Source organism: Tyto alba, unplaced genomic scaffold, assembly GCF_018691265.1.
Source record: "Tyto alba isolate M040663 unplaced genomic scaffold, T.alba_DEE_v4.0 Super-Scaffold_45, whole genome shotgun sequence".
Lineage (NCBI taxonomy): Eukaryota > Metazoa > Chordata > Aves > Strigiformes > Tytonidae > Tyto > Tyto alba.
The window spans coordinates 29,656,373-29,673,056 of NW_024881321.1; the positions used below are offsets into that span (position 1 = coordinate 29,656,373).

Here is a 16,684-nt window from a genome sequence, read left to right on the forward strand (position 1 = left end):
CAGTTCCCATGGATTTGTGCACCTTCAGGTTCCTTAGATGGTCTCAAACCTGATCTTCTACAGTGGGCATTTCTTCGTTCTCCCAGTCCCTGCCTTTACCTTCTGTGACTTGGGTGGTGTGGCTGGAGCACTTGCTGGTGAGGACTGAGGCAAAAAAGTCATTGAGTACTTCAGCCTTCATCATATCTCCGGTCACCAGGTCTCTTGTTTCCTTTCAAAGAGGGCCCACATTTTCCATAGTCTTCCTGTGTCTTCTATGTAAAGAGGTTTCATTAACAATGTGATGACGATCGCCTGCAGAACTCCAGCAGAGACCCAAGGGAACCTATCCTTAGGTCACAAATACAAGTTAAGAATAGATGTACTGTGCTGAAATAGCAGTACAATCATGCTTGGACATACATGAAGAATGACTGAGATTTGATGATTGCACCTGACCATTGAAGGTAACATTGATGGACACTGAAGAAAAAGAATTCAAGGTATCTGGGAAATTTATGAGCCAAGTCAGCTGGGAAGGAAATTGAAGAGAATTAGTTTATTATTGTTATTACTATCTTATTTTTCTGTCAAGGTAGCTATTGCAAGAGGCTGTTTATACTCTTAGTAACTATTTCCACAAAGAAAGCCCAAACAAAGTAATCTGTTGTATTATAATTACATTGCAGGTTGTAACTACAAGTTGAAAATACATGTGTAGTGGTTATTTGTTGTGTGGTTTTCACATGCTCTCTCTTGATTTGATCAAGGTGCTTCTCTAATCAAGGTAAATACAGAATCTTGACACAGACTTTAACCTCTTGTTTTGATTGTAGTTTTATAGAATTCAGAACATACGAAGGGTAAAGCAGATAAAATAAATATAAAAATGTCATTTCACCTTAAGAATACAGCTATCTGCTTTCAGTTTGTTGATATCTGAAAATAGCAGTCTTGAATACATATGATAAATATATTTAAATTGTTCAGAATAAAATAAGTGAGTATTTAATGTCAAGTTCTAACCATTAGGCAAAATAATTTCAGCATCATTTTCTACGCCAATCTGCCTACTGTCTTGTCCATTTGATTTCCCTTTTTAGTGCTAATCAAGTACGGTGATTTTAAATATCTCAGTTGGTAGTGGAACATATGTGTCTTTGTCATGTAAAATATTGGAGAGCTTCCATGTTTGGTTTATTTAATATAAAAGAGAAACTACAACTACTTCCTTTTTTTAAAAAGTGTACAGCTTTGGAGGGACGTGAGGGAAGGGGAAGGGAAGTTGGGCTTTGTACAGGGGCGGGAAGAGGTTAGGAAACTTCATGTGAAGGACCAGCCATGATGTTAAGAAACTGAAAAACTGTAAGCTCACTTTGTTTTCTGCAGCATGCCAGACAATTTCCAGCATACTCCATTTCCTCTGCTTAATATTGAGCCTCATACAATGTGGTAGATGAAGTTGTAGGTTATGATTGTGTGACTAACAGAAAACAACAAAGATGTGTTTTATGTTGCCAGCCAAAAATTCTCTTTTCTAACAATATGAACTTAACTGCACCACTAGGGTGACTTTTTAGAGCCTAAAATACTCTGGAGGCTCATCTGTTTGGGGGAACTAGTCCTTTAATCTGATGTGCAGTGCCGAAGTTGGGATATAATGAGATCATCTTATCTTCTTTGAACAAAGTTGGTTTAGTTCCGTAAACACCAGAAATTCACTACACGTCTGTAACAAAAATGGTGTAAAAAGTTAATTTATACTTTGTCAAAGCTTGTTTTTTTTTAAACGATGTATATCAAGTTCTGCGTATGAACTGGATAAAGAGGAAGTTCTTTGGAAATACTTGACATTAAAATGGGTGTGTGACACTAAACCAGACTGAATCACCAGACCTATTTTAACTACAAATGTCTCCATTCTGGGTTTATTGGAAATATGCAAATAGGTACCTCTTCCTCAGTAGATGAAACTTCTGGAAGATTTTCTAAAACTGAACACAGCATTTAAAGTTTCTTATCCTTACATCTGAGAGTTTTATAATTGGAGTAGTAAATCAAAGGAGAGAGGAGGGGGGGTGGCACTGAAATCCTGACAGATGTGGAGGTAACAAGGTGGATTGCCAGTATACACTTGGTGCTCTTCACCACTGAGTCTGTCCTTCCATTTGTTTGTATTTGTGAAGAATTGCAGTCTGACATGATTACTTTGGTCCACAGTAAGTTTCTTGGCAACTATATGTAGAAGATACACTTCTTATCTGCTAGTTCCACACAGTTTTGTCTTGTTCCTTCACCAGGTGCATTTTCTTTTATATTTTACTATGAACTTTATATTGTCAGACTTCTCAACTTCCTGCTTTGTGAGCATAGAAGTCCACACATTTGGGTTATGCAATGAGTTTCTGTCTAAGGCAGGACAAGGAGGGGCCGAGACACTAGTCTACTGTTGAGGAGCAGCAAGGAGAGAGAAGACAGCACACTGCAACTGGTACACTGGCTACAGAGCAGGCATGCTACTCCAATGAGCTCAGTAAGGCTAGGAAGGCATGTAGGAGCCATGTGTACGAGTCTCCCATGCAGTGCTAAGTGCCATTCTCTGTTTTAACAGTGTTCATAAACTTTTAGCCTTATAGAACCTTTCCTTCTCATTAAACACTCTGGAATGACTTGCTCTCTACAGCTATCTGAATGGAGTTTGTAACGAGGTGAGTGTCGGTCTCTCTTCCCAAATAGGACAAGAGGAAACAGCTTCAAGTTGCACCAGGGGAGGTTTAGAAAAAATTCTTCACTGAAAGGTTTGTCAAGCATTGGAACAGGCTGCCCAGGGAAGTGGTTCAGTCACCATCCCTGGAGGGATTTAAAAGACGTGTAGATGTGGCACTTAGGGACGTGGTTTAGTAGTGGACTTGGCAGTGTTAGGTTAATGGTTGGACTCGATGATCTTAAGGGTCTTTTCCAACCTAAATGATTCTATGATTCTATGACTAGCCATTTCTACTTAGAAAAATATGAGAATGCTTTTGCTGATGCAGCTACTAGTTGGTGCTTGGAGTACACTTTCCCTTCTGAGAAAAACAAGTCCCAGGGCTTGGGACATCTACACCTTACTGACACTGAAGACATGCTGCTGCTGTCTCTTTGCTGTATTTTCTATCTTGAGTTGACAAGAGAATGATTCTGTTTGTGGTTAGTGTGTTCAGACACGTGTCAAGATTTGTCATATGTTCGGGGAGATGTACATTTTCCTATCACCACTTGCTTTGTTTTGTTCTTGTGACTTTTTGAACCCGCTCAAGATTAAGTGCCCTGAAAACATTAGACCTTAAAAAAGGACTGTAAGTGATAACAGCGAGCAGAGATCAGTAGCTGGGAGGGACATTTAGAAGAAATGAGGGAACGCTGATGTGATGTTTGACAAAGTATTTTGAGCAGGAGTGCTTGCCCTGCCTGGTTATACCTATGCAACCAGGAATGCAGAATCCCTGGGACCAAAGAGGGGGCCTGGCTCCATAGCCTAACTACACAAGGTGGGAGGAAGGAAGATCATATGTGGGTTCTGCTGCTGCTTATGCATTCTGCGTCTAAGAAATCATCAGATTAAATTTATATGTAATATTTGCAGCCTGGTTTGATAATTCATACTCCCAAAGAAGTGACCTTCCTGGTAGCCCTACAATCTAGGTTTTCTTGAATTAGGTGCCTATCTATGTAACTCTTTGGGGACCACATGATTAGCTTCTGAGAGACCTTCTTGCTAGGTACATACTCAAGTGCTGCATACCAAAAGTAGATGAACTGCAGAAGTGATATGAATTTTCCTCCACTTACTCTTTGGTGATCATAGTTCTTAGTTTCCAGCTGATGTGCACAAGTTTTGGTTGTGGGCTCACAGTTGCCTGGAACAGTTTCACTAGAGCTGAAGAAGGAATTTCTGAGGTCATAACGAAGCTTCTTTTCCAATGCCCTGTCATACCTAGAGTCCAGTGAGGACCTTTTTTGAATACAGAATATTTTTGTTAAAGACAGCTTTCACTATGATGCCTGACATTTTGGCCTTCCTCGTATCCCATCCCATTTACCTCCTTTCTCATAGCACAAAAAGATTTAAGGGTTAAGGGTAGTTTAAAACTGTTCTTTCTTGTTTTAGATTGGTAGCCTGTGTTTAGTATTACGTTCAACCCTGAGAGCAGTCACAAAAAGAAAGTAGAATAAAATAAAAATCAGTGTTTGCCAAATCAGAATGTATTTTTGCTAAAATCTCATTATCTCACTGGATAATTAACAATAACCTTGTACTAATCTGAAAACGATCCCCTTCCCAAAGAATGTTGCATTTTCCTATACTATCTCCCTTTGTATATGCAGCAATGCATTTGATGTGTTTATACAAGTGTCAGATAAAATAAATAGCCCAAATATGGAGTTTCCACATTGCTTCTAGCATAATTGCATTATTTGGGTATGTTTATGGATTTTGGGGGGGGTTCATAGCTCTTTCTGTTCATTTCACTCTGTTGTCATAGCATAATTCTTTCTTGTTGCACAACAGACAATAAATAGTCACAAATATTGAAATGTGGTATAGAGCAGAATGCAGACTCAGTTTCTGCAAGATCTTTGGCCTTCCTGCTAGACGGCTTTGGGCTCAAGTGCTAGGGCTTCGTAGTGGGATTTAAAATGATGGCTGAGTGGTGACTGTAGATCATTTATGGGGCATATGGGTTTCTATTGCTTCTCCTGAATCTGAAATTAAATCAAGCCCCAAGGCAAGCATGAGTGCGAATGCAGGAAATGGGGATTTTTTCATATAGATGGGAGAAGGGCATCACAAAACCCAGCTTTTTCAGTATCACAAGTTTTAATGAGCTGGTTCTGAATCTTTTTTTTTTTTTTTTTTTTTTTTTTCTTTCTCCTAGAAGGTAGATGGGAAGCTTTTGGAATAAGTCTGTGCATACTCTTAGATTTAACTTAAAATCAGCTGCTTTGCTTTTGGTTTTACTAGAAGAAGAGACTTGGGTAGTAGGAGCAGAGGCCTTAAGGGGATTGGTTTTTTTAAGGAATGTTTACAATGCTTCAGCATCCTCAAGGGCAGCCTTAGTCTTTTCAGGTCAGCATGCAGCAGTCCCCGACCAGTTCCTTTACTAGAAATTAAAATTTGATTTGAATTTTGACCTATTTGAGAAAGAGTTGCTAGTTTTGGGCTCAAATTCTGAAACGAACAAAAAACCCCAAGCAGCTTTCTGAGTCACAGACAATGCAGTACACAGATTTTAAAAAGTGATAGTCTGTAGTTGTGGGGAAGTTGGAGGTAAAGAAATCCCCTATTCTTTCTTTGATTCTTGCCTGAAAACTCTGGGTAAATATAATATTAAGTGCTTTAAAAAACAGAAAGACCAACTGCTGTCTGCAGCTAAATACAAAGTAAATTTGGTGCAGTTAAGTTTTTTTGTTTGTTTTTTTAACATTTAATTTCTGGTTTTAGGTTTCTGGGATTTGCTACAATAGCAATATATTAAAAGTTCATCGAATTCTTTGTGTACCCAGCTGGGTGGCAAAGATATTTTCTTGGACTCTTGAACCAATCTTCTCATCTGCGGAACCACCGAATGAAGTTCGAGTGGGAATGGGAGCAACAGTTGATATCCAGAGACAGCAGAGAATGGAGTTACTGGATCGTCAAATCATGATGTCTCAGGTTGCTCAAATGAGGCGACAAAGGCAGCAGCAGGTACTGATACATGTTCTGTATGGATTATATCAAGTTATGGGAAAAGTATAATTTTGGGTCATATATCTTTTGTGATTCCTCTTTCTTAAAAATAATGTATTTGTTTTTCTCCATCAGTCTTTCATACGCTGTTGTACTCCTAATAGCCATTTAAGTGTTTTATATACCTTTATAAGTTAAAACTACTTCACAAGATGTAAGCAGAATGTCAGACAAACTTGTAAGGATATCAGCACTTCTGGCATTCTTTCACCAAAAATGCGGCTGAAAGGTAAAGTGATTGCCTCTCAGTGGTCTTTAGTAAGAGCCATTGTGGAAAGTTAGGAAGTCAAAATGCTCCTGGCTCTTCTGAGTATTGTTAGCATCCTTTTCAGAGATGTTGAAAATTGTCTGTGTAACTCCTTTGTTTGCAGATGTACTTTGAATAAGGCTTATTTCTTTCAAGAAAATGCAGAAATTAAATTCTCTAACTTTCTTACAGAGATCAACCACACAGACTTTATGTTTGCTGCATTTAATGCTCTTGATTTATTTCCTTATTGAATAGAATAGCAGAGCCTTTTTTCTTTCCTCTGTTTTACTCAAACCAGCAAGTGCAGCTATTCACATACTTTGTGTTGTAGGGCAGTAAAATAAGGCAGATGGTGTCTCAATTAACTTTTTCCTGTACCTTAGATATATGTGTTACTGCTCTATCAAACCTAGTGGACAACATAGGCCTTGCATTGCTCTATGTAAACATATATTTTTCATAATTTAATTACAACCTAGTAATTTGAGGTCTTTACTGAGTTTCCTCTGCCTGAAACACAGCTCTGTACTGATACACAAGTTCTCATTTTGTTCGAGGTAGCGTAGCGCAAGTAGGTATAGCTATGTTACCATTAATATATTGCCAGAATTAGAGGTGTGATGATGGCATAAAGCTTTGGTCAACAACTGGAGTATGAATCTTTGTTTCTAGTCCCTGATAACGTAATTCTGTTTTCTTTGATTTCTTAACATTTTGATATGATGAAATTGTTCCTCAGGTGGAAAGACTGTAATTTACTTTCCTCTGTTCCCATTAGAACATTCGTCAGTTTTAACATAAGAACTGAACTAGAAAGTACTCAATTCTTGAACATTGCCACTGTAATAGAAAATGAAAGTGTCTGTTGGGCTACAAGCTGCTGGGAAGAATGCAGCCAAGTTTCTTTGGATAGGAGGAAGAAGCCATTCCCATTTATGAAGGACAATCTTTATTAATATGTCTTAAAATGCAAAAAGTGGTAAATAAGTTCAGAACAGTAAATTCTAAAAGAAGAGTTGATAACATTTTCTTCTCATCTTCTCTTTTCCTTAGGCTATGAACAATGAAAGTAGAAAAATGTCTTTTCATGTTTGACTTCAAATAGTGTTTTTTAAAAAGGTGAAGGGGTTTAAGTAAAGTAAACGAACATTGTTTGAACATCAGTAAGATACTTCCCTTTACAAGTTGCCGAAACACTTTCAAGTTACCTTCATGTTTGGCCTTTAACTTGAGCACCGCATTTAGTTAACGGATAGTGCTAATCTGTGAAACCAGTGATCAGAAGGTAATGGGATCAATGTATGAATGTTTCAGAGAGGCTCTTCAGAAAAGATGTGTCATGAAAGCTTTTGACCAGCTTTTCTTTTAATGACTCACTCACGGAATTGACTGGCCATCAACTAAATCACAAAACGCATCATTCACAAATGTCTAGATGTAATGGTAAAAATGAAAAGCAGGCTAATTTCAATCTCAATAATATTTTAAAAATTGAAAACCATTTTCTGGATTGCTGTACTTGGGCAATTCTTTTGCGTTTAGAGGCTTGGAAAGGTGTAATTTGAAGACAGTGGAATTGAGCAGATCACGTTACAGATGGGATTTAGATGACAGTTTTACCTTTGGGGGTGAAGCTGATAAAGAATGCAGATTCCTTTCATAGGAACCTTTTTTTTTGCGAAACAAAATAATAAAAGCTGCAAAATACGTATCAGTCATCAAATATGGCTTTGAATTATATTCTAAGAGAATGTTGTGCAGATTTCTGGAGTCCCAATATGCTGTAGGTAATGTGCTATCTGTGAGAGATAAATGAACATTTTCTCTCCTGCTTTTCATTTTGTTTGGCGAGGGAAGTGAACGTTAACATTTCTCTGTACACCACGGTGCAAGAATTTTGTTTAGTTGCCCCTTGAGAAGGTGCTGTGCTCATTCCTCCTACTCCTTTACTCTTCAGTTCATCTGTTTCAGAAAAGAGACAATGCAGTTTCCCTGTATATTGCTAGCATTATTGAAGGCAAACACAAGAACTTGGTAGGTGGTTTTCCTTGTCCTCCACTGACTGTGCAGTGTGGCAAACTGTTCTGGCCATACGGAGACCCCTTTCTTAAATAGATGCTCTTTGTTGTAAACTTATTCTTCAAGCCTTCGCAAGAAATTCTGAAGAATGAGAGTTTGATAAGTTGTACAAGACAACACAAGAAGAGTAAAAGTTTTAAAAAAATTTAAAAAGAAAACAAAAAAACAAACAAACAAAAAAAACAGGAAAAGAAACTGGGGGGAAAAAGTTTCTCATAAGTTGTTTTTACTGTACCTCCAAGATACTGGGATGTAAATAATTTTTTTTTTTTTCCTGCTGTTCAGAGTTCTTTTATCCAAAGCAGAATTCACTTTGGATGCTTTTTGAAAAAAAAAAAAAAAAAAAAAAAGACAAAACAAAACAAACCACCACACCAGAATTTCTTTACTGGCAACTCTTTGAGCTTTACCTTTCCTCGTCTTTCTCTAGCTGAAATATTCTGGTCTGGAGAAGCCTGAAGCACAGAGCTGTGCGTGTGAGAGTGCTGGGTTGTCAGACACCCATAACCTTGAGGAGTAGGTTGAGTATGTGGTAGAATTTGAACATAAACCACCAACTTCGTTATTTGATCTACCTGATTTTAGCCCTTAAATGTTCTGTGGTACTGTGTCTGAATATGTTGTTAGAAACTGAAAAGATTACCTTACGTTGCTAGTTTCTCAGGGTGGTGTGGTTACATGGTGACTGATTTTTGTCTTGGTTTCTAGTTGCTGTGGATACAGCCCTTAAACAGATGGTAGGTAGTGTGCTTATTGAAAACTTTCTGTTCTTTTTTTTTTCTTCCACGGATAGTCCTGAGAAATTTTGAACTTGTCACAAATGGAGACTTACTGAGCATCACCTCCATGTACCTTCTGAGGCAGTAGAATAAAATGTGTGCCATATGTATTCATTCCCTCAAAAAATACCAGCTTCCTATTTTGTTACTGCTTTAAAAACTTGAGTTTCTTAGCTCTTTTCTTTCCCACTCCTATATGTGTTCTCTTTTCTAATTTAAATAATTTATCCTATTTTTCTTTCCCATTGTCTGGCATTATCTGATCTCTTTCTCCCCTTCATACCGCTTTTACATTTTCATTCCCCACTATGCCATTGTCCTCACACATCATCATCATCTCTTCCCCTTCATCTCCATTGTTTCCCATACTTTGTGTTTGCTCCTGTACAAAATCCTTCTTCGCTTTGGGGGAAGTTCACTCCCATTATGTCTCACCACCAGTAATCATTTGCTGATGCATCGTGGATTTTAGGGATTGATGCCTCTTGCCTTTCTCTCAGTCAGACAAGATGTAGTTGAGGTCTTTGGGCACTATTTTATCCTTTTGATACTGTAATATCGATGAACATTTTGCCTTTCCTCTCCTGACTTTTTTGTTTCTTGTTCTCTTTCATTTCCCAGCATTTTTCTAAAGTTTATCTTTCTACAGCCCAATTGAAAGCCCTGGTGGGAAAAGGGAAGCAACTTGCTGCATCTGTGCACTAGTGTGGTAGCAGTGAGTCAATTTGACTTTCACTTCCTATTGAGAAACTTGGAGGGAGCCTGGCAGATAACCCAATTGCAGATAGATAAGGAAGGAGTCCGTGCCTTGTTATTATTGACAGCACTGTTGTCACTAAAGACAGATATGTGGAAGGTGGTGGAAAGTTGCAGGAAGGGTGGTCAGCGCCTTCTTTTGGCAACTAAATGCCACTTCTCCTTTGAGCGCTCATCCCTGTGCCCATTCCAGAGGGGCTCTGGATGAACCCTGGTCCCTTCATCCTGAACAAATGCTTTCTGTATCCACAGAGCATTTATTCCTTCATTCATGCTGAGCATGTTAAAGACACTGTATTGCCTGCTGCTTAGTTTCTCTTAAGTTTCTTGGCTCAGAAAAGGGTTTCACCAGGTTGCTCCAGACTGTGCAATAAGCCTACAGCCATATATGAAAATCTTCATTTCACTACCTCTTTTCCACCCTATCCTCCATTTTAAGCTTATTTTCTCTTTTCCCTCCCATCTTTTTGTTCTATTCCAGCTGCCATTGCTTTTCAGTGAGGCCAGACTCTGATTCATATCCCATGGCATCTTTCTATGAGATTCTACTACTTGCAAAGACCAGACTTCTTCTATAACAATGTGGCTTCCTCTAATTGTTCGCTTGTTAGATGTCTTTCTCCTGGGACACTGGAGAGATGTTCTGTGGGTAGCCACATTGAGTGTCTTTATTGTTATGGGGAGTCTCATATCCTTAGAAACGTGCAAGTTTCACATTTTGTCAACTAAGGACTGTGAGGCTAGTTTGCTGATTTACCTTCTGGTTATATCTAAGCAGTAAACTCCTGTCCTTGGGAAGAATAGATAATTGGAGCGAAGACTTTCCTGGCACAAGAATACCTCCTCGGGAATGTTATCCTCAGTCACGGTGACAGAAAAGAGTTCCTCAGTGAATATACTTCCAGTGTATTTCTGCTTTCTCAAAAAAGTGTAAGAACCAGACCTGAGCATATTTTTTAGCTCTCTCACTGGCACTGAGAGATACCACTTTGACAAAGCCTTCTTGAGGAACTTCACAAGTTTGAGTACCACCACCAAGTCCTGCAGACATTTTGAACCCTGAAGACCTTCTGCAACCTTTATACATTGCCAGGTCCATATAAACTCTTGCTCTCACAGACAGGACTTGGGATGGAAGCAGCTTGTTTGTGTTGTCTTTGTCAGGAAGGAATCTACCAAACTGCTTTACCTGAATAAATGGGTGGGATTTTCAACTGTGTGTTACCCAAAGTCTTTTCTTCTAATTAGATTTCCATTCCAACTAGTCTGCATTACCTAAGGCTACTTTAAGATTTTGTGACATAATTGAATACAAACAGCTGTTAGCAACCTTGCCATAAGCTTCAGAGACAGCTATACATAGGGTGCCAATAGGATAAAAAAGTTATTTGAACTCAGACTCCTAAGATGTGTGTGTACAAGGTTTGACATCATATTTTTAAAGAATTCTCTTAACTAATAAGTGGATTATGGGTTTATTTCAGCCCATCGATGAAGCACGTATGCTGCAGCAATAATCATTGTGACTAAATTTAGACTTGGTATTCCTTCATTCTCCTCTTCCTCTGCATGCCAATGTACATGTGTGGACACACCCCAAGCCTTTTTTGTAATCACAGTCAGCTTCCATTTTTGTAGAGAAAAGAGTATCTTGTCAGACCTCAGTGAACCTTTAACTCATCCTTTGCATTTTGGCACTCTTCTGGCATTTTCAGATTTTGGTTATTCTCTGTAATTGTTTAATAGTGTTTTCTTTGTGTTGAGAATATGCCTGTTTTTATTTCAAAAGGGGAGCTTAACTCTTAGAGGTTGTTGAGTATAAAAACTGCATGTACTGCTGACGTTGGCATGTGTGGACTCTTTGGGTTTCTACTGTTTCATTTCAATAACACATTTGCAGCAGTTGATAACCCACTGCTATTTAAATATTTCTGTTTTCTTTTTCTGAATAACTGTTTTTCATGGGTTCTAGGTGTGAAATTAAAAATGTAGAATTTCCAAGGTGCTGATCCAGGTAATGAACAGCTTATGACTATCTCCTCTACAGACTACCACTTTATCTTTTCTTTTTCATGGAAGTTGGCAATTCAACAAGCTGACAAACACTAGTAGTACTACTAGAGTGAGCTGAATGTGTCTCATTAACAGCCAGCTGTCACAGTCACAAGGCTAATTGTCTCAGACTCCTACTCCTAAAAGGTAGTGTCCTTTTCTCACACATTGAACTATCATTTTCTTCTTGGACTGGAATTATTAAATTCTCATTCTATCTTGACGGGTTTTGAGCTGTAGCCTTTGAATTTGGTTTAATATTTGTAATCCTTTACCCTAGACAAGTAGTTGCTGATACAGTGGTTGGACAACTTCCTAAAGCAAAACACTGTCTTATTTCAAAGCAAGTAATTTTTTGAGAAACACAGTATGTTTATTTTCCTGTGTGAATGCTGTATTCTCTTCCTCTGACAAGTTAACTTGAGGCAGTTCCCCATAAAAAAGCTCCTGGCATACAGACCTCCCCAAGCATTTCCAGAGTATTTAATTCTCTGCTGTCTGATCAATTCCTATTTACAGAAGACAAGTTTCTTTTTATAGGTACCTGTCCCTTCATTGCTAGCTTTGAACATGGGACAAATAAGGCATCCAGTTAGAGGGGCAGTCGATTACTGGATTCCAGGGCTGCTTCTGTTGTTCTTCCAGTCAGCACTGAGAGACTCTTGATGGGCCATTTCTTCTTCCGAGTGTCGTCTTCCATAGCATATAGTAAACAAGAAGCATGTAGTTCAGGTAGTAAGTGGTCCGTCTTAGTATTCAGGTTTCCTGATTAGAACTCTGATATTAGCACATAATGACTGCAGAGCGATTTCACCAGTTTTTCCTTAATGAGGAAATAACCTTAAGAGGCACAACAGATACATAAGTTTCACCAAACAGTGTTGCAAGTATGACACCTTGTATGTTGACTTTGGGATGTCAACAAATGAAAGCCCTTCCTAGTTGCAACCTAAGACAGAACTTGAATATTTGCATCCCGAAATGGGATGCTAATCTGTTTTTTTCTCTACATCATCATAGACTAGCCCTTTATATAGTCAAGTATGTGTTTCTGCTAGTATGTCGGAGAATTTGTTTTTGAGTTTTCTTTCTGCCCAGTGTTTGTTATCTCAGCTTGTCAAATCAAAACAATTTTCAAACTCTGATTTGTCACTTTTGTTTTGGCCTCTATTTATTCCATATTACTCTTTGAAAAGGTTTGTGCACAGGAGCTGAATGAAGGATTATCTGTCTAATCATCATGCTGTAATAACCGTCCAGAGTCACCAGTCAACATCCAGAGAGCCATGTAGTAAGGAGTAGAAGTACCTCTGTTTTGTGTAAAATGTCTAAAACAGAGCTAACATTATTTCCTCAAGTAGAGACTCTGTGTTCATGTTGGTGGACCTGCTTTCAGCGTTTGGCGCACTGGACTCTTCCCCCCACCCCGCACCCGATTATCTCACTGAGCAAGTGTTGAATGCCAAACATAACAACAGCTCAAAATCATGTAATTCCTTTAAAATTCAGCTGGTGATTATAATTGACAGCTTCACCTCTTACAAGACACTCACTTACAAAGATTAATTTTTAATAATGGGAACTTACTTTTCAGTATATACCTGAGATTTCGGGGGGGAAAAGTGACAAGCCCCACTGCCAATAGTATGACATGGGTGCATGTTTTCAACTGATGTAGCGGTGACCATATCTGTGATGTCACAGCACCAGCAAGAACCCAGTTTGGATGAAGAACACCTGACACAAACAAGAAAAGCTGGGAAGTTTGGAAAAGGAAGTGCTTTGAAAAGGTGGTTGAAGACCTGTCTCTACTGTTTAGAGAAGATCCAAATCCCCATTTATTATTGCAAACAAAGCCTGAGAGTCCTGCTCAACACTTGCCTAATGTTGGATGAATGAATAACACCAGTTCTCAAAAATGCCATCTTTCAACTTCTGCTTGATATGAAATATCTTTCTTTCTTCTTGGCAAAGTGTTCCATCACTTTCTGGCTGCATTACTGCATCACAGCCGTAATGAAAAGTTAGTGTGACGCGTGGTTTGGTACAGAACAGGTATTTACCCTTCCTGTAACAAGTTAAGCACAGAGTAGTCTGACTGTTTCAGTGTTCTGAGCTAACCACCAGTTTTTGGGAGTACCTATGCAGCTCTTCACTTACTGCCAGCCAGTTGTGTGTCAAATAGCGACACCCCCTCCCGTCACATGTGACAAGCAGTGGTCTGCAAGGCCAAGTGCTTGGGCATGCAGGAGTATGCGAGGAAGCGTTCACAACTCTCTGCACATCCCTTGAATGTAGTCGCAGAAGCAGCCGTTCCCCCCTCGCCTCCAAGGAGCAGATGTGCCTGCCCATTGGCATTTCTGGCTTCTGCTACTATGAAAGCATCATGTCTATGCTGAAATCCCTTCCATTGTCTCTCAGGCAGCTTCAGAGGCCAGATTAAGGTGTTCCTCCTAGATTTCAAAGGAAATAGCTGATCAGGCTTCAGAAAAGACCACATGTGGATTTCTGAATGTCTGTGACACATGAGCTCCTCTGGGACAATGCAGGCATCAAAGTTCAGGATGCAGCAACTAAGAGTTGGAGACAGGGCCTCTTGGCTAAGGAGACTTGTCTGTAGGATGAATTTCCAGAGGAAATTGGAATATCATTAGAAATTGTTGGAGCGCTTTCCTTGGTGAAAATTTTTTTCTATCACTAAGACTGATTCTCAGAACACCAACACTGTTGCATTTCTGCTCCCTTTCAAAAGAAGGAAGTTATTAAAGTAAAAAACAAACAAGCAAACAAACAAACAAAAAACCCCAGCCAAAAAAACAGAAGAGTTCTAGCCTCACAAAAAGAGGCAGGCTAGACATTTGAATAAGTCTACTTGAAATTTCACCGTTGCCATTGATCTTTCTTATGACGTGTTCAGTGCAGCAGGTATCGTTGTGTCATTCATGGCTATGCTTTTTCTTTGTTTATGTTATCAGTATGTGTGCTTTGGACATGATAATTTGTCGAAAAGCAAAGTAAATGTTCCTCGCTTTCAGTACCTTTTTTTAAATGAAGATTTATATGAAAAAAGTAAGACAATATTTATGTCTCCTATGTGGAGTAGCAAACATTAAAAATGTTACTTTAAAGGATGAAATGCAAAGCAATTTCCTTTTTTTTTTTTTTTACTGCGGTTGTTATGTTAAGAAAAGGTGAACAGGACAGATATCAGGAGGTGCTTCCTGTTTGTGCAAACAGATGGCGAGTTGGCATTAACCATATACATGAGATAACATTATCAAAATATCTTAACCACATGCATCACTTTCAAGAGTAGTTTTATAAAAAAATTTCTTTAATTTGCTTTGAAATTAATCTCATTAAAATACATGCAGATGTGACAGCTACTTAACTGGATATTTGTTAATTGTCCATAATACAGAATTTTTAATTGTCAAGCTTTGGATAAGAAGTGCTTTTACAAAATACACCATGACAGGTATGTATATGGGAAACAGGTAGAGCAGCTTTTCAAAAAGAGAGGAAAGAGATTACATGAAAAGAAATAGCATAGCTGGGCTTTTGGCAAGCTGTACAATCAGACATGTTTGCTAGCTCTAGATATCTCTTCCTTATCCTTAGGGAAGGAGGATACTCCTTTCCTTGTAAACAGTATTGTCCCAGACACCATAAAAAATAAAATTTAAAAAAAAAAAAAAAAAAAGAGACACATCAAGGATGTGACCTCATAAGGCACAACTTCAGTATGTAAAGCCCTGGCAGCTATCCAAGAATAAGTCATCAATATGGAATTTCCTTAAAACCTTTTCAGTGATGAAGAGTTGCTATTTTCCCATTCTCAATCCAGTCCGTTCTTAAACCTCATTCTTTGGTCATCTAAACTTGTGACTGGTTTGTTGTCTTCCTGTAACAGAAGTTCCAACACCACCGGTGTTTTCCTAATCCACTTCTAGGATTGATTTATCAGAGACCAATAAAATGGTCTTCCTAGTATATTTGTCTCCCATCAGGCAGTAACAAAGAATTCACAATCAACTGTTTCAACCCAGTCTTTGCACTGCTAGACCAAAGGAAATGGAATTTTTCTTTAGTTAAAAAATTACAGCCTAGGAGTAAGGAAGGGGGAAAGGCTTACAGGCTTTTCTTAGGTGTGTCCACCACCCCTCTAGTCAAATAATTAATGAAGCAGTCTTTTTGTCAGGTGTTTTTCCTGATGACACATGAAAGACGACTATGTTGCAGACAGAACTAAGGGCCCGGTCACCAGTTTGTACAAAGTATTTTTATGAATGATAGTCTGTAGACTGAATTTTTCAGTCCTTGTCTTACTCTAGTAGCACAGCAGTCAGGACTTCCAAAACAGAGCTTCTGATTAACACCATGAAAACAAGTATGACAGCTGGCAATGGAGACTAGAAATTCTTCATAGCATCCCACTGAAGAGACTGGGACCAGTGTATGCAAGTTGATGGGAATCTTCAGCCTCTTGACTACGGTGAGCTTGGTGCTGTTTTCACACCATAAGCCGAGAATACCTTCTCAAGCCTGTCATCCTGCAGCACAAACAATGCAATGGAGGAATTAAATATGAAAAAAAAAAACAACCAAACAACCTGCTGTTGCTATATTAAATCTTACAGCATTCACACAGTTGGACATGGGAAAATTGGACTAAGGAAGCAGACGTGAACAAGAAATCTTACCTTTGTGTAGATAACATGACAAGTGGCTACTGTCCAGAGCACTGAGTGGGGGAAGGCATTGGTTTATGTCATGTCCCCGAGCGTACCAACAGGCTCTCAGGGGATTTGGCTAGCTGTGCTGGTGGCCAGCTCTGGTACAGTAATGCTTTTCAGCCTTGGAACAGGCTTATGTGAGCAAGAGCTGTGGTTAGAAATACCTGTGAGAAGCCTTGTTGGGGCCTCACCCACTTTGACTGGGAGTTGCTTTTAAGTTCAGGTCCTTGCCCTTGGTCCTTGCTGAGCTTTGTGTGTAAGCATGTGCCAATCAGCGTAT

General features: G+C 38.9%; 1 protein-coding gene across 4 annotated transcripts in view; it reads left to right on the plus strand.

Moving 5' to 3' along the window:
* The window catches only part of UBAC2 (UBA domain containing 2), a 101,644-nt gene that overhangs the window by 74,531 nt on the left and 10,429 nt on the right, over window positions 1-16,684 (plus strand). For all 4 annotated transcript variants that reach the window (XM_042805855.1, XM_042805856.1, XM_042805857.1 and 1 more), the window contains one exon: window positions 5,465-5,710. In XM_042805855.1, the coding sequence (XP_042661789.1) occupies window positions 5,465-5,710 (246 nt within the window). The remainder of the gene's footprint in view (window positions 1-5,464; window positions 5,711-16,684) is intronic.